Raw genomic sequence first — 23,694 nt, 5'->3', positions numbered from 1 at the left:
TCATATTTCACCAACATTCTCTTTGCACTACATACCTTACTATAAAATGCAGGTTTCTTGGTTTCCAAGAAAAAAAAAAAAGTGTATTACATAGAATAGCTGAAATCTACAATGTCTCCCAGATGGGAAAGACAGAACACACATCTCATCTTTTCCTACTGGATCTGGCTGGGCTTTGGAAAGTACTTCATCGTTTTCATGTGGCAAAGCGTATTGGCCAGTTGTTCCTTAAAGTACGCAGTGGCGAGTTCATCTAATATTATGAGATATGGGCAGCATTTATGAAAGATTATAAATCTTACAACTCTCTTCAGAAACTTAAAATACAGCTGGAGATGTTTTGCTTCCAACAAACATGCAATCTTCACAAAATTGGAAAAGAAATGTTTTGCATAAATAATATCTTGGTTTATTTCTCTCTAGTGCAAGAACTATTTTTTTTTTTTTTTTAGTCAAAATCATGCCATAAAACTCCTCCCTCCACTACACTAACACCCTTGCTCTGTATTTATATTTTCCTGGTGCATTAAAAAAAATTTTTTTTTTAAGTATGCCAGATTGCTTTGCCTTGTTTTTAAAGATAGAAAACTGGATTTGCTCCCAGGGACTCTTTCCCTAACTAGGCCAGTTTAAAAACTAAACAAGGATTGAGTCAGTTAATTAATTTAAATGAGATTACAAATCAAAAACATATTACGCAATCTTGATTTAATTACCACATTTTATTTACTTAATTGAAAACACGCTGTAGAAACTTAGCCATCCTGACAATGATCAGTATGGTATCTTTGCGTTCTATAGGCTGAAGGCTTCGAGGGCAAGAAGCCTGGCTGTGACCTTTGGTTCACTCAATCCCTGGATCAGTAAAGAGTCATTGAACTTAATCGCAGGCCAGAAAGGTCAGATACGATTATCCCTGCTTTCATTTGTGAGGTTTTGGTGCTAGTTAATGAAGCAGTGCAAACCTCTGGTCAGAGATATTGGCAGGTTTAACACTTTTTGTGCAGGGGTATTTGTATCCAAACTGGTCAATAGTCTCCTCCTGTGAACAGGTTTAATTTGCTCGTATCTGGTCATGTGATTTTTTTTTTTTTTTCTAAAATTTCAGTGGCCTCTGTCTTTCGGCTAATTCCTTGTGGACAAATTTTGGTCCTGAGCCCAAATAAATCCTTAGTTTAATCCTTGAGATATGGTTCTTTAAACCTAATCACCCTGCTAAGCAAAAATGTGGCTCTTAAAAAGAAAGTTTAAAAATGGAGCTAGTGGAATGTGTAGGAATAAGGAATAGAGGATATATTACATATCTCCTCTCTTGTTTTGTATTTTCTTTGGGTAAGTTAATTTATCTGTAAGGACGTTCAGCATAGCAACCTCTTTTAAAACGATGAGCTTTGTTATATTGAACACATAGTTAAAAATCTGTGTTAACCAATAGAAAGGAAGGTCTGAAAGTATGGGCCTTTCGATGGGACATAATATAGATTACAAAGCATGATTTAAGAATATATAGAAAGCCATGATTCCTGAATATTATTTTGATTCTGCCGAACGTATTCAGAGAGGTTTGATTTCTCTTCCCACTCAGGACTGGGTTTAGACCAGGGGGTACAGATTCAGCAAGAGCATATCAAGGACTCCATTAACAAAATTCCAGAATTCATGCTTTCTGTGGGTTAACCAAGTTTTGCAGTGAAGTGGATGCCATATAATGGAATGTCCTATTGAGAAGAGAAGAGAGGCAGAAGCAGAAAGACAAGGGAGAGCAGGAGAGACAGAAAATGGGCAGGCATTTCCCTACACATTTACATGCTTATGAGCTACAAGGAAAGCACTTAGTTTTCCTGTGTTCTCTGTGTGTGTGTGTGTGTGTGTGTGTGTGTGTGTGTGTGTGTGTATGTGTGTGTGTGTTATTCTAGTAGACATTTAATAGAGGAAAAAGAAAATTTTACTAAACTATAGTTGTGTGTGTGTGTGTGTGTGTGTGTGTGTGTGTGATTCTAATAGACATTTAATAGAGGAAAAAGAAAATTTTATCAAATTATAGTTTCGTGTCACCCCAATTGATAAAACAGTCCTCCATTTAAACTGAAGCTGTATCGTGTTTTAACCGTGCTGGAGAAAAAGATGGTGAATTATGGCATCAGAATTGCAATTATATAAAGCAGAGTCACTGTAAATCCTGGGGAAGCAGTCATTGCAGAAAGCAGAGTTGCAAGAGTGAGGCAGTGAGGCATAAGCCTTGAGGCAGAAGAAGCTAGAAGAGGGTGAAGGAGGTTTGCCCTACGAGAATAGTTTTCTCCTCCTCCCCTTTAAAAAGGTGCCTAGTTTTGTCTTATTTTCTTGTGTCCCTGTTATAAAATGCATGCATTTGTATCCCTTCCCTCAGGGTTTTGCTTGTTCCTTACATCTTGACTTTTCTCTTTCGTAAGTGATTTTTTTTCTGGCATGCTGTGTATTTAATTTGTAAAAATATACTATTTTAGTGTGTTGGTAATTAATGTTTAGGAGAGAAAGAAGGGGACCATTCTAAGTCTTTAAAAAAAATCTCGTGGTATTCTTTAGTTGACAATGGGCTATTTCTTTACCTGCTTAAAGCAAAAAGAATATGACAAAGGGGCCTTTATCACATGATGACTAATTTTAGTTCTAGCAAGAGGCTATCTGTAGGTTAACAGGTTACGATGTGGGTTTCATTTACTCTTCTGATATCCCTTGATATAAAAGCCATATTGTTATAGAATCATAGAATTTTAGAGCTAGAAAGGACCTGACAAGTTACCTTGTTCCATCCATTCTTTGCACCAAAACGACTGTAAATTCAACTCCCGCCTCCCAAATTTGGTTTTCCTGTTGATAGTGCAGTCGTGGTGTCAGAGACGAAAATGAATTCCTGAAATGCGTTTCTTCCGGGAGTAGAAAGAGAGCTAATATATAAAGGTCATTAAAGGCTTCTGGGCTTGCTTCCTGGACCCTCACCAAACATTTCTTCCCTTTGTAGGAGAGCACCAAAAATTACTTTCTCACTCAAAATAGTGTCTCTTGCCTACCCCTCCCATTTCCAAATACTCCTTCAGAACTGAGCCTTTACATCAGGCCAGGAGACCTGGTCCCGGGGAATTGTATACCTAACCCTCCTCCGCCTTTTTTTTTTTTTTTTTTTGCCACAAAGGTTATATCTATTTGACTTCTACTGTATGTTTCTGCCCTGAGGGACGTGCCTAGTCTTTCTTCTTTGCACACTTCATAGTTTACGCGCCTGTTGTTTTTTGCTCATTTGGTTTACTCAGCCACATGTCGGGCCCTACATCACTGTATCAAAGATTAGGGCTGTAGGGCTAAGTAGGTCAGCATCCGGGCCTTCATGTATTTTAGAATCTAAAAGGGATGTCCTCAATATGGAGGACTTGGGGGAGGAAAAAAAAAAGGGGGGGGGTGGAAGGTGAAGGCTTGGAGCCATCCAGTGTAAGTGACACATGGGGGGAGCAGAAGGCCAAAAGAGGACCGAGGGGTTGGTAAGGACCAGAAGGTACCTGGAATGGCCTACTGAAACATTTGGAGAGTTTCCTGTGAGTATTTGGAGTACCTGTAAAGGTTTTAGCTGTGAAGTAGCTTAATCAGTTTGGGGTTTTAAAGAGATCACCTTGGTAGTAGAATAAGGTACTAGAAAGATATGAGATCCGATCTGTTCATCTTTGAAGACCCTGTCCCTGAGGTCCCTCCCCTCTGATATCTTCTATGACACACCCTCGCTCATCTTTCCTAGGAAGAACCAACTGTTTGCTGATCTTGATATATATTCATTAATAATACCTATCATGGTGTATTATATTTTATTTGTACATTGTTTCCTCTTTGGGAAGAGTCTGAGCTCTAGAAAGCGTACAATATATGTGCTTCTTGTTGGAACGGTATTTTAAAGGGCATTATTATACATTAAATGGAAATTTAATAAGCGTATATTAAGAACTTACTATGTCCCAGACATCAGCAGCTGGACTACCAAAGGTGTCCCATGAATCTTTCTGAATCACATCTAATTGATGCTTACAGTAGTGACCTTCAAAAAATTTTCAGTTTTGATGACCTGCCCCCATCAGGTAATTGAGCTCATCAACCTCAGAAAGTTAGTACTCAATAACAAACATGGAACAGGTTATTATTTGTTTATTATCTTATATATTTAACAAACCTTTTATTGGCCTTCCAGTAGATTATTAGTAAAACTTGAGATTTAGAGTTGTCCAATCTTTTGAAAGCATCAATTAGTGTATAGATTTTAATTATGTCTAACTTAGAATAGCTAAGGGTTTTTTAAATTTATGAAAAAGATTTTGAATGTATTGGTAAATGGTGGGAAGGAGGAGGGAAGTTAGGGGTAAGGTAAAGTTCCCAGAAACATTTAATCTGCTGAAAGATCCCTTGGCTGTGCATGATTTTAAGATTGTATAATACCCACTCAAGGGATAGTGTGTCTGAATGGGTGGCCCATGGAGAGAACATATGTTTCAAGAGTTGCCATGTAACTTTGGACAAATCATTTAGGTCACTTACATATCCCAGGATCTTCCTTAAAATTGGGCCATTAGGGAAACTGGCCCCTGTTTAGGTAAAGTTTAGATAGTAGAAGAACCATAAAAGGCTGACTGCTTTTTAAAAGGGAATGGAACAAAAGAATGGAAGAAAAGTTGGAAAGGGTCATTTGGAGATGTGAACCTTTTCTTATTTCTGGGGGAGGAGGAATGGATTGAGTTTATAAAGTAATTTAGGGGATGCCTGTGTAGCTCAGTCACTTGGGAGTCCATCCGACTGTTGATTTCGGGCCGGGTCATGATCTCATGGTCCATGGGATCAAGCCCCGCATTGGGCTCTGCACTGACAGTGTGGAGCCTGTTTGGGATTCTCTCTCTCTCCCTCTCTGCCTCTCTCCCCTCACAAATAATTAAATGAACTTAAAAAGAAAGTAGTGATCTAGAAATGGATTCATTAACTATTTTCTTCCAAGAAGAAGATATATGTTTATTTATACTTTTAAAACATAGAGAATGGGCTAAAAGAGATTTTTGTAAGTATGCAATACAAACTATTTCAGTTGTACATTATGTCCGGTGAAGTCAGAAAGAGACAAAGAAACGTAGAAGGTCTAGATTAAGATCAAGGAAGAGAAAATAAAATGTGGAGGGTATGATGGAGGACTGGTTTAGGTCTCCTGCCTGCAAGGTCCGTTCCCCTCTCTTGTTTTCCACTGCATCCAAATTGATCCTGGATTCAAGACCCAATGTGCTGGGCAACTTACAACCCCTATTCTTACCAGTCTTGCTCTCCAAAGACTTCAGTCTTCTGGAAGGCAGTCTTCATCAGGTGGCTGGTATTTACTGCCTTTTGAGTGTGACAGCTCCTGAGAGTCTTGTGATGGTAGTGCCTGCCTCTCTTGAGAAGAGAGGGGGGCTATAGCATTTACATGGGAATTCTCAGTGGGCACACACTCTTGTGGGATTGAGCCCCACATCAGGCTCTGTGCTGATGGTGTGTAGCCTGCTTGAGATTCTCTCTCTCGCTTTCTGTCTGTCTCCCCACCCCAGCTCATCCTCTCTTTCTCTCTCTCAAAATTAAAAAAAAAAAAAAGGAATATTGATCATTTTTTTTAATGTGACCTCTGTGTTTACTATCTTTCATTTACTGATTGTATAGAATGTGCCTGGCCAGGGCTTGATGGTTTATATAATAAAAGCTTTGCAACAGCTCTATGAGGTAGATAGTACAACAGTTTTAAATATCAGGCCCACAGGGCTCCAAGAGTGAAGTAATTTTGCACAAAAATACCACTACTAGTGAGGAACAGAACTAGAATTCATAATAACATATTAAGAACACACACACACACACACACACACACACACACACAGAGGACTTGATGATGGAGGTGGTTGAGTAAAACCTTTGGGTGTAGAGTAATGTGACCTGGGTGGTGAATTGGAAGGGTTTTAGATGTGGTCTCAATAATTCCTTCTCTGAAGCTAACCACAATAACAGTTCTTTTTGGTTTCTCTGCCAACTGTGACTTTCTGGTTATTTCCTTTTCCAGCAGTTGGAATTAAGTGACCAGTATAAGGTGCCGTGAGAGTTAAGAGTAGATTATAGCCTTAGAATTTACAGTCTGAAAAGTAAATGTTCACTGGCTCACTCCTTGAGGGGGCCCTCTCCTATGTTTTGGGATCCAGTATATGCTATTTTCCTTCATGAGAAGGCACAGACTTTGGAATATGAGGGAAAATCTTCCATTGTGTGCCAGTAAATGCCAGATCATTTTAGAAAGTGGAATTCTTATGAAAAGCAAGTGTGTGACTCAAATTTAGTGTCTTCTTCAGTTTTCCCTCAAATACTTGTGGTTTTTTTAGTAATAATATTATTTTCAAATGAAGAAGTTGGTGTGCATTTGTTGGAAATGGGGGAAAGGGTAATTTGCAGCAGAAAAGAATAAGGTTTCCCAAGTGGGATGTTGTGGTAAAAGGGGTTGCCATTGTTCTAGCTGAATACTTTCTTGGGAGTAGAAGAGACCTTCATTCTTTAATTGACCTAAGTTTTAGTAGCCAGATGTTGGGAAAGTTTTGTGGTGCCATTTTGAAATTGATTTAAGGAAACATGCTGAGGCTCACAGAGAGTCGACAACTCCTGTTCCCTGAGGACAACCTCAACTGACCTCATGTTGTGTCATCAGGAAGGTGGCATTAGCCACCTTGAGGGATGCATGTTTAGACCTCCATAAACGTGAAGTCATTTTAGAAGGAAAAAGAAAATACGAAGAATCTCTGGTCAGTGGGTATGTTAATAATAATAAGTAGGAACTTCTCAAAATGTTAGAGTCACTTGAGAAATTAAACTGGAATGTACTATCGATATTGAAGGACATTTGTCAGAAGAACTCAAGGCAGAAATAGCTGAAGCCGTAGCAAAATAATGTCATTTATCATTTTTATGTAACTATCATACTCCATGCCTGGAAACTGGCCAATATTATACCATCTTTTATAGGAATGTAGAAAGAGAAAGATTGATCTTGTAAGTTATAAGTCACTGAGTCTTGCCTCCCTTCCAGAAAAAGCCATAGTATTCATGAGAGATTAGAGACAAGCATTGTAGAGAATACCCAACTCTGTGCCTGTCAGCAGGAGACACTAGCTGAAACTCAGACTGCAGGAGTAACCCTTACCAGTTTCTTTACTTCCATTTTGGGAAATCAGAAATGAATTGGAAGATAATGTGGGAATCCGTAAATATATTTGCTAAGATTTCACGAAAACTATCCTGGGGGGGGGAAAAAAAAAGATGAAGGAAAATGGATGAAGAGGTAGACTTCTGATCTCAGCATTAAATCTGGTGAACAGGCATGAGGCAAAGCACAAAAATAAATCACCAAGTTTTATACGGTAAGAAGCTAACAGGATGCCCTTGCATTTAGTAATAGAAGCAACAATTGCTGTATGTTAATCGCTTACACGGAAGAGCAGAATAACCCTGCTGAAAAAAAACAAACAAAACAGTGTAAGATTTTTCTGCTTAAACGAGACTGGATTCCTATCTTGGCTTAGGTACCATGGCAGGATTTCAGGGAAGAGACTTATCTAGGGCCACCTATCAAATTTTGTTGGCATGCACTATCCAGTTCAAAACTGCCTTCTCTAGGCAGGCAAGCAAGGCGGCTGAATCTGAGCCTGTCATTCCTCTGGCATTTACCGAAAGCCCAGTGCATTCACAGCCACGAGCAGCACCCCCGCACACTGAGGGAGACACAAAAGGAGTAGACAGAATCTCTGCGTCTGCCTTGGAGCATGCAATTTAGTTGGGGAGACAGAACTTAAATACTAGAACCAATAAAGGAAGATTACAAAGCAACCTGCAAGTAAGTGTATAATAACATGGGGCCAAATGACACAGATAAATGCAGAGGGGACACGGAGGAAAGAGGAGTGAGCAAAACACAACAGTGTTAGATTAGCTAGGAAGGGCGTGTTGCCTAACTGTAGTATTGCCTCCACTTTGCTTTCCCTACAGAAAGCATCAATGAAGAATAACGTGGGATAGGAAATTCAGATATACTACATTGATCTTTTTCTCCTTATCTGCAGAGTCTGTCTATCACAGATGGAAATTAAATTGATCCAACAATTTGCTCTCCACAAAGCTCTGTTAGTTTCTACCTAGTAATTTATGCTTTTCTTGGGTGTTTGCAAATCGATTGCTATTATGGGATGCAGGCAAATCTGGGCCTGGATCCAGTAGGTTGGGAGATTATGGGAGTGGATATGTGTGTATGCACATGAAATCCTGGAAAAACAGACTCTCGTTTCTATCTATTATACTCATGGAATAAAAACATTTTCAGGTTCTTAAAAGCATGTTTAATTACACTCAGGTTGCATTTTTAGGGAATGTATCTGCTTTATTTCATATTGCTACTGACAGGCCCAACCTTCAAACCACCTTCAGCGGCTTTGTGGCCAGACCTTTTGTTTCCAGAAAGCCTTGCTCCGTCCTGAGAAGATGATAGATCTCTACTCACCCCCCCCCCCCCATTTGACATAGAAATATGTATGGACATTCATCTAGCTTGATAAATAAAATGTTACCGCTGAAAGGCTTGGGAAAGTATACTTTATTTCAACACTCAGCTTCATTGTTGGGCCTTAAATTTTTTCTTTAAAGTCCGTTTGAGGATTGTGAAATTCTTTCAAAACACATTAAAAAGAAAACATTTTCTGTGATTTCTTTATAGATTCTGGACAATCAGGAAGTCCAAGCCACAATGATCCTGCCAAGAATCCTCCAGGTAAATATGTGTTCCAGGACGTTTGCAATCTAACATTGTTGGAGAACAAAGGTACCACTGTATTGATAAACACCCCATCATTGGTCAGCTGCCTCTTTTGTTCTGGTAGGCAGGTATGATCAGGATGCGAGGTGATTCTGTTTGGGCCCTTCACAGTGGCGAATACTTCTATACGGGCGTCATCAGTCTTAACCGAATCACCGTTTTAGTTTTTGTTGGTGTTTCTGGAAAAATGAACATGCACGTATTTTAGTTGTGCATTGTTCAGGTGCTAAACGTCATTGCTGCTTAAAAAGCCAAAAAACCCTCTTAGTCATCCTTTTAAAATGCACCAGAAAAAGTAAAAATTTCCATACTCTTATTATAGTTTATCAACCGTCATTACTTTAAAAGGAGGGGCGTGGTCGTGGTTGGGTATGTTTTCAGGGAAGGTTTTTTTTGCGAACGAGTTTTTCTTCCATAAGGTTTTTATTGGATTCCAAGAATCAGGGAATAATGAAAGTTGGACTTTTCCTTTAGTATAATACATGCCAAATACCCTCTTTATTTTCAGAAGTTGTTCCAGATCTGAAAATGGGCTTTTATAACTTGGCTCTCTTCATAGTTTTGTTGTTCCTAAATCTGAACATACAGAATTTGACATTGATTTGGGAGAGTTTTTTTTTTTTTTTTTCCTCAGGACGTAAAACTTGTCAAAGCAGGGTTTCTAATATTTCGTTATCGTAAGGATTTTGATTATATCTGTAACTTTGGTAAAAGAGTGCTCTAGGAATAACAAAAACAAAACAAAACAAACAAAACAATTCACACTCACCACACGTGCCCTCTGCTTCCCAAAATAATCTGATCTGTTTTTTTTTTTTTTTCCATTGAAAATAAACCAAAACGTTTATGAAAGGTAATAATAAAAGTTTCCTCAGGGAGAATTTGTGTCAGGTCCTTAATTATTCCATCGCCCTTGTCCTAATGCTTTGCTAATATGAGGTGGAGATACCTGAAGAACCCCCAACGTGTAAGAAAATATGTCAGGCCAGTCTTGTTTTAAAATGATGTTGGAAAGATACAGTAGGTAAATACGCAAGGAAAAGTGTGAGGTCAAAACAATATATTTTTTATTTCTTAGTCTTGCCTGTACTTTGTTCTTTATTTTTATCTTAGAAAAAATATATTTTTCCAACTACATCTAAACCTGTGTGGTACTATACAAAACCTTACTGTTGGACAGAAATGGCATATAATTCAAAGGTAAAAAGTCCTAATTAAATATAGGTTGAAAAGTGTACCCTAAGTTGAATTTTCTCCACTTTTTAAAGTCAGAATCCTTCAAAATTCCTACAGATCAATAACAAAACAGGCAAAAATCACAACAGTTTTAAATGTAATTTCCAGTTAAATGTATTATTTTATTTTTTGTGTTGGTGGGAGATTAGAACCAAAAAGGCAGACTATTTTGAATCTAATAAATTTTGTCAGAAATTTTCTGAAGTTGAGAAAATTTCATGAGCTTATAATGTCTTTAGCTTTCCTAAAATTTCTTCTTTTCAGCTGAGTAATATTTTCTCTGCATAGCATGATAACCCAAAGTGAATTGTGTCCAAACATTTTGTAAAAGCTTCCTCACTCATTTTACAAAGAATGGGATGGAGGAGGGTTAATAGAAGAAAAGTGGAAAAGTAATGTAAGTCAGTCAGACTAAACAAAGGATATGTTCTTTGCATTTGAAATTGATAAAGCTGTGATTGTTTGAAATTCATTTCTGAACATGTACAGAAAGAATTACCCTCACTTAAAAATGTTCTGTACTTAAGCTATGTTCTGTACTTAAGCTGAATAGTTGTTGAATTGTTATATAATGTCAGAATTTGATTTTTCAATATTTGTCAAGAAGCTCGGTTAAATTTTTCTTTTGCTACCTTCAGCGTAGCACATCTCTTAAATCATCTGTTTGCATATAATATGACAAACAGAAGTAATCAAGGTAGGACACCTCTAATTTTTTTCCCTGTTAAATTTTCTTTGGAAATCACACCTTTTTGAGAACGCTGTCCTAAAATTGGGATGTTGTAGATCATACTATGATTGGTTGGAAATGGCACATCAATTACCGGTTTCTCAGGTAGAATATAATAAAACATATATGATACCCAAATAAAATAAAATAAAATTTGATTTTTCTTTAATGATTCAGAAACATTCCATCATTTTAACATACATTGTGTATCATTGTATTATGCACCTGCTCACGGAGATTATTACGGAATCTGGTTTGAGGAAAGTAAGAGTTTGTTCTGGAATGCCTTGAAATAAATCAAGCCACTAGGAATATAGAATGGTTTCTAATCTGAAATGTGAAAAACCTGAACTTATTAAGGTTTTGTTTTCAATTAGGATAAACTATACATATTATTGAAAGCTCTTTTCATTAAGTATAAGCATGTTTGGTATTTTAGAGCCTAATTTATCTTTAGGAGGCTTTTTCTTTGGCTGAAATGTGAAATCTGCAAAGTTTCAGACGCAGGATCTCAAAAAGGCACAATGCATTCATGGGAAAATTCAGTCTATGACCATAAACAATGAAACAATCACTTTGCTGCTTGTGTTGTTATAACAAAGAGAAGCTAGCTAAACTTTGGAAAAAGGTCTCTTTGAGGGCTAACACTTTTCCTACAACCGGTCGTTTTACTTGGGGGGGGGGGTGTAAGCCGTGCGGCGGCCACCATCTCCTTCTCAACAGCTTGGGAAGAGATGGCGAAAATTCAAGTCCTTTTGGAGGTGGAAGCTCTGTGAAATCTGTTCCCCACGGGAGACGTGAAGGTGGAATCCCAATCAGTCATGCATGTGTCTGCGCACAAATCGAACCCCCCTCTAGCTTGGCTTTTCTCCAGCATCAGACATGACTGTCTGACACGGAGACCACTTCCCTGCTGATTCAGAAGAACTTCTGAAGGGTGACCCTGAAGCTCTTCAAACTAGTCTGGATGTCTTCATATAGGCATTTAATTTTTTAATTTGTGCTTCTTGTTTGGGTTTAGAACTTAGTGAGCACACTGAGCATAAGCAAACAAAAGCAGCACATTTTTGGAAGGAGGGATATTTGATATTTGTTATTTTTAAAAGCATATTTGCAGGGGCTTATTTTTATTACTTAAACATTAAATTTTTTTTTTAATGTTTATTTTTGAGACAGAGAGAGACAGACAGACAGAGTGTGAGTGGGGGAGGGGCAGAGAGACAGGGAGACACAGAATCTGCAGCAGGTTCCAGGCTCCCAGCTGTCAGCACAGAGCCCAACGCAGGGCTCGAACCCATGCACCATGAGATTGTGTCTTGAGCCAAGGACACTTAACCGACCAAGCCACTATTTTTTTTTACTTTAAAAAGCCGTTAAGCAGTTTATTGCATTTCCTTATACTATCTGTGGTTTAGTATTTTGTTTTTATTCTTCGTTACATGGTGGGATGGGCACCATAACCTTTTCAGGGCTAAGGTGCTCTAAAATTCTGGTGGTGTCCAAGGATATGACATTGTAATTTTAGTCAAGAAGCACTAGACCACTTATTTATGTGTTTATTTTTTTGTGATACACATTTTTTTTGTTTATGATGGGGTCGGAAGTAATATGTTTATATTTAGTTACTTCTTTTTGAACATTAAATTAATCCCTTCTAAGCCACGGAACTCTGCATCTTCTCTCAACTATAGCAAATAACTGTTTGGCCCAAAGGAGAGTAAACCACTAATTTAGGGACTTAGACGCTGTCCTAATTTTCTTTGTGATAATTAAAATCTCCATTGTCACTTTCACGAAATATGTGATTGAATGGCTATCTTTTGAAATTAGCTTTGACTTAACCCTGTTGTTCTGTGTCTTAATATTCCCTGAGCTGTGATCTTTTAGATACCCCAATCTCAGTCACTTGCCTAATGCCCGAATAGTTAATAGCCAAGAAAAACAAGGCAATCTGGAAATTGGATTTTGCCTCTAAGTCAGCTAGTCGCTGACACCTCATTTTGGAATTTAGGAAGTCTGTAGTTATGTGGGGAGCTAGCTCTCTCTTGGCTGGAAATACAACAAAGAAATACTGGATCTTAGGGCCATTTTTGCAAATACTACGATGAAAACTTACGAAGCGCTCTAAGTATCATTAACCAGAGCCTTCTCAACTGGAATGACATGGCCTTATCTTACTTTTCTTTTTTGAACATCTTATAGGGTGCTTGTGCTATTTTGTCTGTTGATTATCTGCATGTACTCTGGCCAAACCTCTGGAAATCATTAGGATCATATATTGGGTGAATGTCAAATAAACTACTTTATATCCTCCCTGGAACAAGGATGGAACTAGATAAACAATTGAATACATTAAACAAGGAGTATCTATTAACTATAGCAATATTCTCATCTGCCACTTAAGAAATTCTTTATTATGTATATAAATATAAATAAATATATAATATAATATAAATTTAATTAATTTGAAATGTAGAAATAAATCTATATAATAAGTATATTCCACATATCAGAGAGAGCATATGGTATCTTTTACTGTCTGATTTCTTTCACTTAGGATAATGCCCTTGAGATCCATGTTTTTGCAATTGGCAAGATTACCTACTTTTTTATGGTTGAATAATATTTAATATATATATTCCATATATATATATACATATATACATATATATATATATACACACCACATATTCTTTATCCATTAATCCATAGATGGAAACTTAAGTTATTTTCACATTTTGGTTGTTGTAAATAATGCTGCAGTGAACATGGGGATATATCTTTTTGAATTATTGTTTTCGTTTTTGAAAATAAAAACCCAGAAGTGGAATTGCTGATCATGTAGAGTTATATTTTTAGTTTTTTGAGGAGTGTCCATACTTTTTTCCATAGTGATTGCACCGATTTACATTCCCACTAACAGTGCAGTGGGCTCCCTTTTCTCCATAGTCTTGCCTACACTTGTTATTTCTAGTCTTTTGGGTAATATCCATTCTAACAGGTGTGAGGTAATAAATATCTCATTTATTGAGGTTTTGATTTGCATTGTCCTGATTATTAATAATGTAGAGTGTAGAGTATTTATTCATGTACCTGTTGGCCATCTGTGGGTCTTTTTTGGAAAATGTCTATTTAGGTCCTCTGCTCATTTTTTAAATCAGAATTTTTTTTTTTTTTTTTTTGCTCTTGAGTTGTATGAATTCTTCATATATTTTGGATATTAGCTGCTTATCACATATATGATTTGCAAATATTTCTCCCGATTAATAGGTTGCATTTTTTTTTCTGTTAATGGTCTTTTTTCCTATACAGAAACTTTTTTGACTGATGTAATCCCTTTTGTCTATTTTTGCTTTTATTGCTTTTGCTTTTGGTGTCAGATTCAAAAAATCATTGCCAAGACTGATGTCAGAGATCTTACTGCCTATGTTTTCTTCTAAAAGTTTTACAGTTTCAAGCATTACATTCAAGTCTTTATTTTGAGTTAATTTTGTGTGTACAGAAGAAATAGTGGTCCAGTTTCATTCTTTTGCATGTGATGGTGCAATTGTCCCAACACTGTTTATTGGAAAGACTGTCCTTTCCCCATTGTGTATTCTTGGCTCCTTTGTCATAAATGAACTGTATATGTAGGAGTTTATTTCTAGGCTCTCTGCTCTGTTCCATTGATCAGTGCGTGTGATTTTGCACCAATACCACACTTTTTTTTTTTTTTTCAACGTTTGTTTATTTTTGGGACAGAGAGAGACAGAGCATGAACGGGGGAGGGGCAGAGAGAGAGGGAGACACAGAATCGGAAACAGGCTCCAGGCTCCGAACCATCAGCCCAGAGCCCGATGCGGGGCTCGAACTCACGGACCGCGAGATCGTGACCTGGTTGAAGTCGGACGCTCAACCGACTGCGCCACCCAGGCGCCCCCACACTTTTTTTTTTTAAGTTTATTTATTTTTGAGACAGAGAGAGACAGAGCATGAACGGGGGGGGGGGGGCAGAGAGAGAGGGAGACACAGAATCGGAAGCAGGCTCCAGGCTCTGAGCCATCAGCCCAGAGCCCGACGCGGGGCTCGAACTCATGGACCGCGAGATCGTGACCTGAAGCTGAAGTCGGACGCTTAACCGACTGAGCCACCCAGGCGCCCCAACACACTTTTTATTACTATAGCTTTATAATACAGTTTGAAGTCAAGGAGTGTGATGCCTCTAGCTTCGTTCTTTCTCAAGATTGTTTTCGCTTTTTGGAATCTTTTATGGTTCCATACAACTCTTCGGACTGCTTGTTCTATTTCTGTGAAAATTGCCTTTGGAATTTTGATAGTGATTGCATTGAATCTGTAGATTCCTTTGGGTAGTGTGAACATGTTAACAATATGAATTCTTCCAATCTGTGAGCATGGAATATTTTTCCATTTATTTTTACTTCATCTATGTCTTTCATTGATGTCTTTTAGTTTCCAATATACAGGTCTTTCACCTCCTTGGTTAAATATATTCCTAGGTATTTTAATTTTTTTGGATGCAATTGTAAATGGGATGTTTTCTTAATTTCTCTTTCTGATAGTTCACTATTAACATGTGGAAATGCAACAGACTTTGAGTATTGATGTTTTATCCTGCAACTTTACCAAATTTGTTTGTTCTAACAGGGTTTTTTTTTTTAGGTTTATTTATTTTTAGAGAGAGAGGCAGAGAGAGGGAGAGACAGAATCCCAAGTGGGGCTTGAACTCATGAACCGTGAGATCATGACCTGAGCCGAGATCATGAATTGGACACTTAACTGACTGAGCCACCCAGTCAGGTTTTATTTGACCTATGTTAAGTAAAAGTAGTAGAGTGGGCATCCTTGTCTAGCTCCTGATCTTAGAGGAAGAGCTTTCAATTTTTCACCATCAAGTGTGATATTATCTGTGCACTTGTCATATATGGCCTTTATTATTTTGAGGTATGTTCCCTCTGTACCTATTTTGTTGAAAGTTTTTATCATAAACAGACATTGAATTCTGTCAAATGCTTTTTCTGCATCTTTTGAAGTGATTATATAATTTTTAACCTTCATTTTGTTAAAGTGGTGTATCACATTGATTTGCAGATGTTGAACCATCCCTGCATCGCTGGGATAAATCCCACTTGATCATGGTAATGATCTTTTTAATGTAGTGTTGAATTTGGTTTGCTAATATTTTGTTGAGGATTTTGCATCTATGTTCATAGAAATATTTCTTTTCTTCTGGCATCCTTTTCTGGTTTTGGTCTCAGGGTAAAGCTGGCCTCATAAAATGAGTTTGGAGGAGTTCCCTTGTCTTTTATTTGTTTGAGAGGGATTGTGTTAGTTTTTTTTTTTTTTTTTTTTTTTTTTTTTTGGGCGGGGGGACTGGCAGAATTCTTCTGTGAAGCTGTCTATATAGATGTTTGTTTGTTGGGAGGTTTTTGATTACTTATTCTATCTCCTTACTAGTAATTGATATGTTCAGATTTTCCATTTCATCGTGGTTCAGTCTTGGTAGGTTGTATGTTTCTAGGAATTTATCCATTGTTTCTAGGTTATTCAGTGTGTTAGCGTGTAATTTTTCATAGTAGTCTCTTAAGATCCTTTTTATTTGCATCATCAGTTGTTTCATTTATTTCTGCTCTCATCTTTGTTATTTCCTTCCTTCTGCTAACTTTGGACTTTGTTCTTCTTTTTTTCTAGTTCTTAAGGTATAAAGTTAGCTTGTTCATTTGAGACATTTCTTGTTTCTTGAGGTGGGCATTTATCACTATGAACTTCCCTTACAGAACTGCTTTTGCTGCACCCCATAAATCTTGGTGTGTTTCATTTCCATTTTCATTTGCCTCCGCGTATTTTTTGATTTCTCTTTTCATGTCCTCTTTGATCCATTATAGTGTATATTAAGTGTATATAAGGATATGCTGATCTTGCATTTAAGAAATTCTCTAAATAATAAAAAGTTTGCAGTTGATCTCTCCCCAACTCCATTTTATAGGTACTGAGATTAAAGTCAACAGAGGGTTGTCATGAACCTAATGAAAACCAACCAAATAATTATCAATAAAGCTAGCTCAGCTCTGTAGCTGTAGTTATCATCTGTTGGAATCAGTAGGGCCCATATTTGCTTGACTTCTCACTGATGTCTCCAGAACTTAGAATTTGGGACAAACTTTACTCTCTAATAGTTACAGAAGTAATATAACATTTTTCTTTTTGCATGTGAAGGCACATACATTTTTCATAGGCCCTGAAGAAGCTCATAAAGCATGTTTTGTCTTAGAATATGATGTTCAAAGTCAAAGAAAAGAAAATTTACTCTGATTTTTTAAAAAAATCATAGCCTATTTACTCCTCAGTAAGTTCAGACCCATCCATTCTCATGTTCTCATTTATTGTATCCATAAGAATCAAGCATTTTTTTTAATAGAGAAAAAGGCACGATTTCATGAAATTTAGAAGTAATTTTAAACTTTGGCATTAGACAATATACAACAGAATATAAACAGGCTTTCTATACTTGGAAGTATAAATAGAAATACAGTGGAAGGATGGTTAACTGTGGTAAGGCTTGACATCGTAGGTAAACCTTTAATGTAATTTTAGAATGAGGTCTTGTACAAGTCAGTGCAAAAATAAAAGGATTTTTTTTTGTAACAGATTTTGTTTCAGAGACGTTTTTCCTTTTTATCCTCTAATTTTTTTCAAGATACCACATTCAGTAAAGTTCTTTTAAATTTTTTTTTTTTTCAACATTTATTTATTTTTGGGACAGAGAGAGACAGAGCATGAAAGGGGGAGGGGCAGAGAGAGAGGGAGACACAGAATCGGAAACCGGCTCCAGGCCCTGAGCCATCAGCCCAGAGCCCGACGCGGGGCTCGAACTCACGGACCGCGAGATCGTGACCTGGCTGAAGTCGGACGCTTAACCGACTGTGCCACCCAGGCGCCCCAGTAAAGTTCTTAAATGTTCAAATTTAGAATAGAATTCAGAGTAAAGGAGTAGAAGATTAGGAATGCGTTTTCTTGGCAAATTCCTCTTTAAAAATTTTTAAAAAATGTTTATTTATTTTTGAGAAAGAGAGAGACAGAGTGCGATGGTGGGGGGGGGGGGGGGGAGGGGGGGAGAGTCGCAGAGAGAGAGACACACACACACACACACAGAACCCGAAGCAGGCTCCAGGCTCTGAGATGTCAGCACAGCTCGAACTCAATGAATGTGAGATCATGACCTGAGCTGAAGTCAGACACTTAACCGACTGAGCCACCCAGGCGTCCCTTGGCAAATTACTCTTAAAAAGCCAGAAGGGCACATCACCCTCAGCTCCTTATTTTTATAGGCTGCATATGGGTGCTTGGGTACAACCCCTACTTTGCAAAAGTTGATCTGTATAGAAGTAGCACCAGGCCCAGCCTCTACAATGGTTTTAGTCTGATCACCTAGTACTACTTTTGGGGGGAAAAGATAATTTCAGAATGTCTTATAAGGTCATGAAAGAAGGAGATATTTCCATCTCTCCCCAATTACCTACCCTGTTGGGCAACAAATAAAATTAATTGAGTGCCCATGGGTTGCTGGATTCAGAATTAAATATTACATCCCAGGATACAGGGTGTGGGTTGAGTCGGCTTTAAATGGGTAAAGTCTGCCATTGGCCTTGGGGAAGTTGGAAATATACACCATGCTACACCAAGGACAATAAACATCTGTCTGTAGGTGGATTTTTCTGTAATGGGTGTTTAATGAGCATCTAGTGTATGCATGGCTCGAGGCTAGATGCTGTGGAAGGTAAAATACCGACTGGTTTTACAGTGGTTTTGCATTACAAATGGACCTTGCCCTCCCCACACTTTTGTTTTCATAAATACATAAACTTTTATAATTTTAATGCAGACTACTTGGGGAAGAGTCAGTGTGACAACTCCAGTGTCATGGGAGTTCAAAGTTGTGAAACACTGTTTCCAACCATTGTAGGGAGCAAGGTGGAGTGGGAAGAACATGAACTTTGGAATTCAATTTGTCCCCCTGAATCGAGGCTCCATGTTTTACCATGATCATGAGGCCCATGAGGAGCATGAGCAAATCAGCCAACTTCTCTGGAATTCAGCGCAATTCTACCCCCGCCAGTTGTAAGCATCAGATGGGAGAGCATACTTGGCAAGTAGCAGGTGTTTGGTACAAGCGAGAGCTTTTCCATCCTCCTTTCTCTTCTAGCTAGGTTCATCAAAAAGACTTCCTACAGGAAGTGTCATGTGATGCGGATCCAAATAGAAATGTGTTGATTTGTTTTACATAGCATTCTTCTAAAAGCTTAAGATGACGTAGACAAAGTTATAGCTCAAGATAAGATACATAAGAAGAGAATGTTAGAGATTATATAAAAGAGGCAAAGAAAGATATTTTCAAGTTTTATGTGGGGTAGAATTGTAGTTTTTAGGTAGTCACTTTTGTTCTAAGGCTTTTGACATCAAAGGAGATGTGGTGTGAAATTTTGTGACACAGTTTCTAGTAGTGATATGAGAAAGGATACAAATGTATCATTAGAGATTGCTTTTCCCTTGGCAACACTTTATATCTTAGTCCTTTGTATTCACATCCTGCAAATATTTTTCCCACTTGCCTTTTTATAGTGGTCCTACTTTTAGAAGCCGCCAACTTTTCTGTCTCCATTGAAAATTTTCTGTGTCCCTTGCTTTTTCCAGCTTTCTGCATATATCACCTTTATTCATTCCTGGCAACTTACTTCTTGTTTAAAAAAATGAGTCTTTTGCCCCTCGTTCAGACACTTCCTTCAAATTAGAGTCCCACATGTCCCTTCTTCCTCATGAAAAGGACTCTAAAATTCCTCCTTAACTTCTTCCACACCTGTGCTTCTGTCTCCACATAAAATGATGCTCATTTAAGCTCATAACTTTTTATGGTCCTAGGCCAGTGGTTCTTTTCCATTCTAGTCCAGCTCCAGTGTTCTTGAGCATTTATTTGATCCAGTTGACCATGTTCTACTTAAAACTCCCTTGCTTTTTTTAAAGTTTTATTTTATTATAAGAATACTTAATATGAGATTTGCCCTCTTAAGAACTTTTTAAGTGAATATAGTTATAGTGTTGCACAACAGATCTCTAGAGCTATTATTCATCTGGCTTGACTGAAGCTTTAAGCCTGTTGATCAGCAACTCCCCATTTCCCCTTTACCCCAGCCCCTAACAACCACGAATTGACTCGGATTCTGTGATGTTGGCTATTTTAGATACCTCACATAGGTGGAATCCTGAAGCATTTGTTTGTCTGTGACTGGTTTATTTCACTCAGCATGTTATTTTCAAAGTTCATTCATGTTGTTGCATATTCCAAAATTTCTTTTCTTTTTTTCAAAATTTCTTTTCTTTTTAAAGGCTGAATAGTATCCCCTTGTATACATACACCATGCTTTCTTTGTACATTCATCTGTCAATGGACATTTAGGCTCTTTCCACATGTTGGCTATTGAGAATAGTGCCAATAGTGAACACGGGAAGGCAGATATCTCTTTAATATCTTGGTTTTAGTTCTTTTGGATAAATACCTAAGAGTGAGATTGCTGGATCATATGGTAGTTTTACTTTTAGTTTTTTGAGGAACTGCCATACTTTTCTCCCATAGTGGCCGCACCATTTTGCATTCTCACCAACAGAGGGCAAGGATTTGGACTTGCCCACGTTTTCCGAAACACTTGTTACCTTTTGTTTACTTGACAATAGCCATCCTGATAGGTGTGACGTGATACCGCGTTGTGATTTTTATTTGCATTTCCTGAGCCTTTTTTCATATGCCAGCTGGCCATCCATGTGTGTATCTTCTCTGCAGAGACCCCACTCAAATCCTTAGCCCATTTTTAAGTCTCGTTAGTAGTTGTTTTTGTTCTGCTTTGCTACTAAGTTGTAGGAATTTCTTTTCTAGCTCCTTCTCAGATACGTGGTTTGCAACTGTGTTCTCACATCCCATTGGCCACAGTAACATCCTGTTAAGTGTTTTCCTTTGCTGGGCAGAAGCTCTAGTTTGATACAGTTTCACCTGCTTTCTGCTTTTGTTGCCTGTGCATTTGAAAACAGGGCCTTTTCCTAGTAACCCGGGAACCATTATGTTTCCTTCCAGTTGCTTCTTCCCTTTACTTAACCAGACTTTTATCTTTAGTTCTCCATGTGTTTGCAGACCTGCCCCCCCCCCTCCCCACCCCCCCCCCGCAGTGACTTCAAGGTCACTTACCTTTTGTTATTCTCAGATACACACCTTTGGAACAGATCTCTCTCCTGATGTTTCATGTGCCCAACTACTTTTTGGACACAGTTCCCTATACGTCCCATGGGTGGCTCAAAATTTAACATTCCCAAAATTCGATTCACTGTCTTCTCTACCAGATTTGAGTTTTCCTCTGTGTGAGATAGCTTGGAGCTACCTCTTGGTTAGATAGCCCATGAGTTTTGTCTGGGAAGCCCTGTTCTGACAGCACAGAGCCCGACGCGGGGCTTGATCCCAGGAACCGTGAGATCATGACCTTATAAAAGACAAAGCTTACTACAGTTGAGTTGGAGTGAGTGTCGGGGATGGTTGGTGGTGTGTGGCAGGGAAGTTTTTATTCAAATCTGAAAGACTTGAACATACAGAGATTAGGAAGTGAGGGAGAGGGGATGTTTGCGCTTCAGGCAGAGAATAGCGTGAGCAAACACCCTAAGCAAAGGAAGAGTAGGATTTGTATGAGAAACCGTGGGCTGTTGAATTTTTCAGGAGTGAAGAATGTAAGTGGAGGAATCAGAGATAATTTATACTTGTTTCTGTCTCAGGAGATCTTTTCCGTGTCCCCAAGCTGTCAGGATGCCTTTGCTCTGCCTTGTCGCAGTATCTTCGTGCTTATTTCCATGATGGCCATACAACTAGAATAATGACTCAAAAGGCTGATGGGGCAAGAGTTTTCAAACCGGAGGTTATACTTTGAAATCATGCTCTTTATTTTTTTTATAGTTAATATTCATTTAGATTCACCCATCTATTTATTCTTTCTCGTGCTCTTCATTTCTTCTTGTACAGTTAACCTTCCATCTGGGATCATTTTCCTTTTCCTTGAAGAATTCCATTAAGTATCTCTATAGTAGCAACAAATTTCTCTCGGTTTTTGCTTGTCTGAAAGCATTTTCAGGGGCGCCTGAGACGCTCAGTTGGTTGAGCGTCCACCTTCGGCTCGGGTCATGATCTCGAAGTTGACGAGTTCAAGCCCTGCGTCGGGGCTCTGTGCTGACAGCTCAGAGCCTGGAGCCTGCTTCCGAGTATGTGTCTCCCACTCTCTCTGCTCCTCCCCCGCTCGTGCTGTGTCTCTCTCTCTCCCTCAAAAATAAATAAACATTAAAAAAATTTTTAAAAACTCCCGATATCTCACTGCTTATTGCCCACATTCTATGTCATGAGTTTAAATGCTATTCGGTATCAGACACCAGGTCCTTTTCTGTCCCTTTCTTTCATGCAATACATTGCTCTTCCTCTGCCGGGCCTTCTGTGTCCATCCTACAAAGTCTTGTTTATCCTGTATGTCCAAACTCTTCTATGTGTCTTATCAGATTCTCCCAGGCAGAGTGGGACACCTCTGTTTTCTGTTATGTTTATATTTGCTTACACATCCCCGCACCAAGGAAACAGTTAAAATTTTCAAATGAATAATTTACTACTATAATCCAACATCTTTTTTTTTTTTTTTTTTTTGCTTCACACACTCAAGAAAGCATAAGATGTCAGTGCTTATACACTGCTAATTCAGTTTCTTCTCTTCACTTACAAAAATGGGGCAAAGACGGTAAGTGATTTGCCCGCGGTTCCGATTAGTTACTGGGGGACGGAGGTTAAAACTCACTTTTTTTTCGTGAGTCCAAAAGCTTAAGTCAGTATAATCCCACTGCATCATTAGTATTTTTTTCCTTGCTCTCCTCCCCTGCACCTGATGAATAAGACCATTTACTGTGGTGCGATGCCTGGTGAAAAAATGAACGTTGGCCTCGTCTATGCTTGGCTAAGTGTTCACGAGCGTGCGCTTCCACACAGAGTAAGAAAGGAGAAATTTTTGTGCTGAGACCCTTTAACAGGACCGAGTCTGGGCCTCCTGGCACTCACAGTGGGTGCCGCACTTGAGTCCCCGGGGGCGGTTGTAACAGCCGTAGCTGCTGGGATGTGGGGGCGGTGGGTGGGGGCGAGCAGAAGATAGAGGTGAATCGTGAGTGACCCTTGCCTGAGTGGGGGTGAGTTTGGGGCACGATGTCAGCTGAGAGCCTCTGAGGCTGTGGGGTCAGGGCACTGACCAAGCAGGGGGTGTCCTCTGTGACAAGTTATTGCACCTGCTAGAGCTCCGGAGCCCCTGTCTTGTCTTCTGTTCCATCTTTCCTCCAGGGTCGCGTGCTGTGCACGTGTACAGGTCAGGAGCCCACTTGGTGCACAGTCACAGGCGTGATTTAAACACAGCGGATGCTGTCCTTTCACAAAGCTCTGAGAGAAAGGACTAGCTGTGGGAGAAATGACAGCCAAACTTTTGTTTCTCCTAGCTTTATAACTGTACTGCAGGATCCTGTGGTATCTGAAACGATACCCAGTAACATAGAGTCCAAGTGAAATTTCAGTATATTGATGTGGGCACCTAGTTCCAGAAAAGTTTTAAGAGGCCTTGCACCGAAACAGGTTGCGATTTGTTAAATTGTAAAAGACCACTTTGTCTTACAGAGCAAATTTTCTTTCTTTGTTAAATACCTGGATGCCCTACAGTGAGGGTGAGGGTCCCCTTGTGAAAGAGGTCGCTCTTAACTAGCCCGGGTTGGGCTGTGACCGTACACATAGCCCTAGGCAGTTGTTTTTACTCATTAC

The 23,694-nt window shown here is 38.7% G+C and overlaps 1 protein-coding gene across 15 annotated transcripts in view; it reads left to right on the top strand.

Annotated features, from left to right (window-relative positions):
- NFIB (nuclear factor I B) overlaps positions 1-23,694 on the top strand; it is a 453,529-nt gene that overhangs the window by 337,905 nt on the left and 91,930 nt on the right. For all 15 annotated transcript variants that reach the window (XM_045468032.1, XM_045468031.1, XM_045468045.1 and 12 more), the window contains exon 3: positions 8,771-8,824. In XM_045468032.1, coding sequence (XP_045323988.1) covers positions 8,771-8,824 — 54 coding nt within the window. The remainder of the gene's footprint in view (positions 1-8,770; positions 8,825-23,694) is intronic.

This window comes from Leopardus geoffroyi, chromosome D4, assembly GCF_018350155.1.
Source record: "Leopardus geoffroyi isolate Oge1 chromosome D4, O.geoffroyi_Oge1_pat1.0, whole genome shotgun sequence".
Taxonomy (NCBI): domain Eukaryota; kingdom Metazoa; phylum Chordata; class Mammalia; order Carnivora; family Felidae; genus Leopardus; species Leopardus geoffroyi.
The sequence above is the reverse complement of the archived record's forward strand: the minus strand, read 5'-3'. Positions and strand labels throughout refer to the sequence as shown.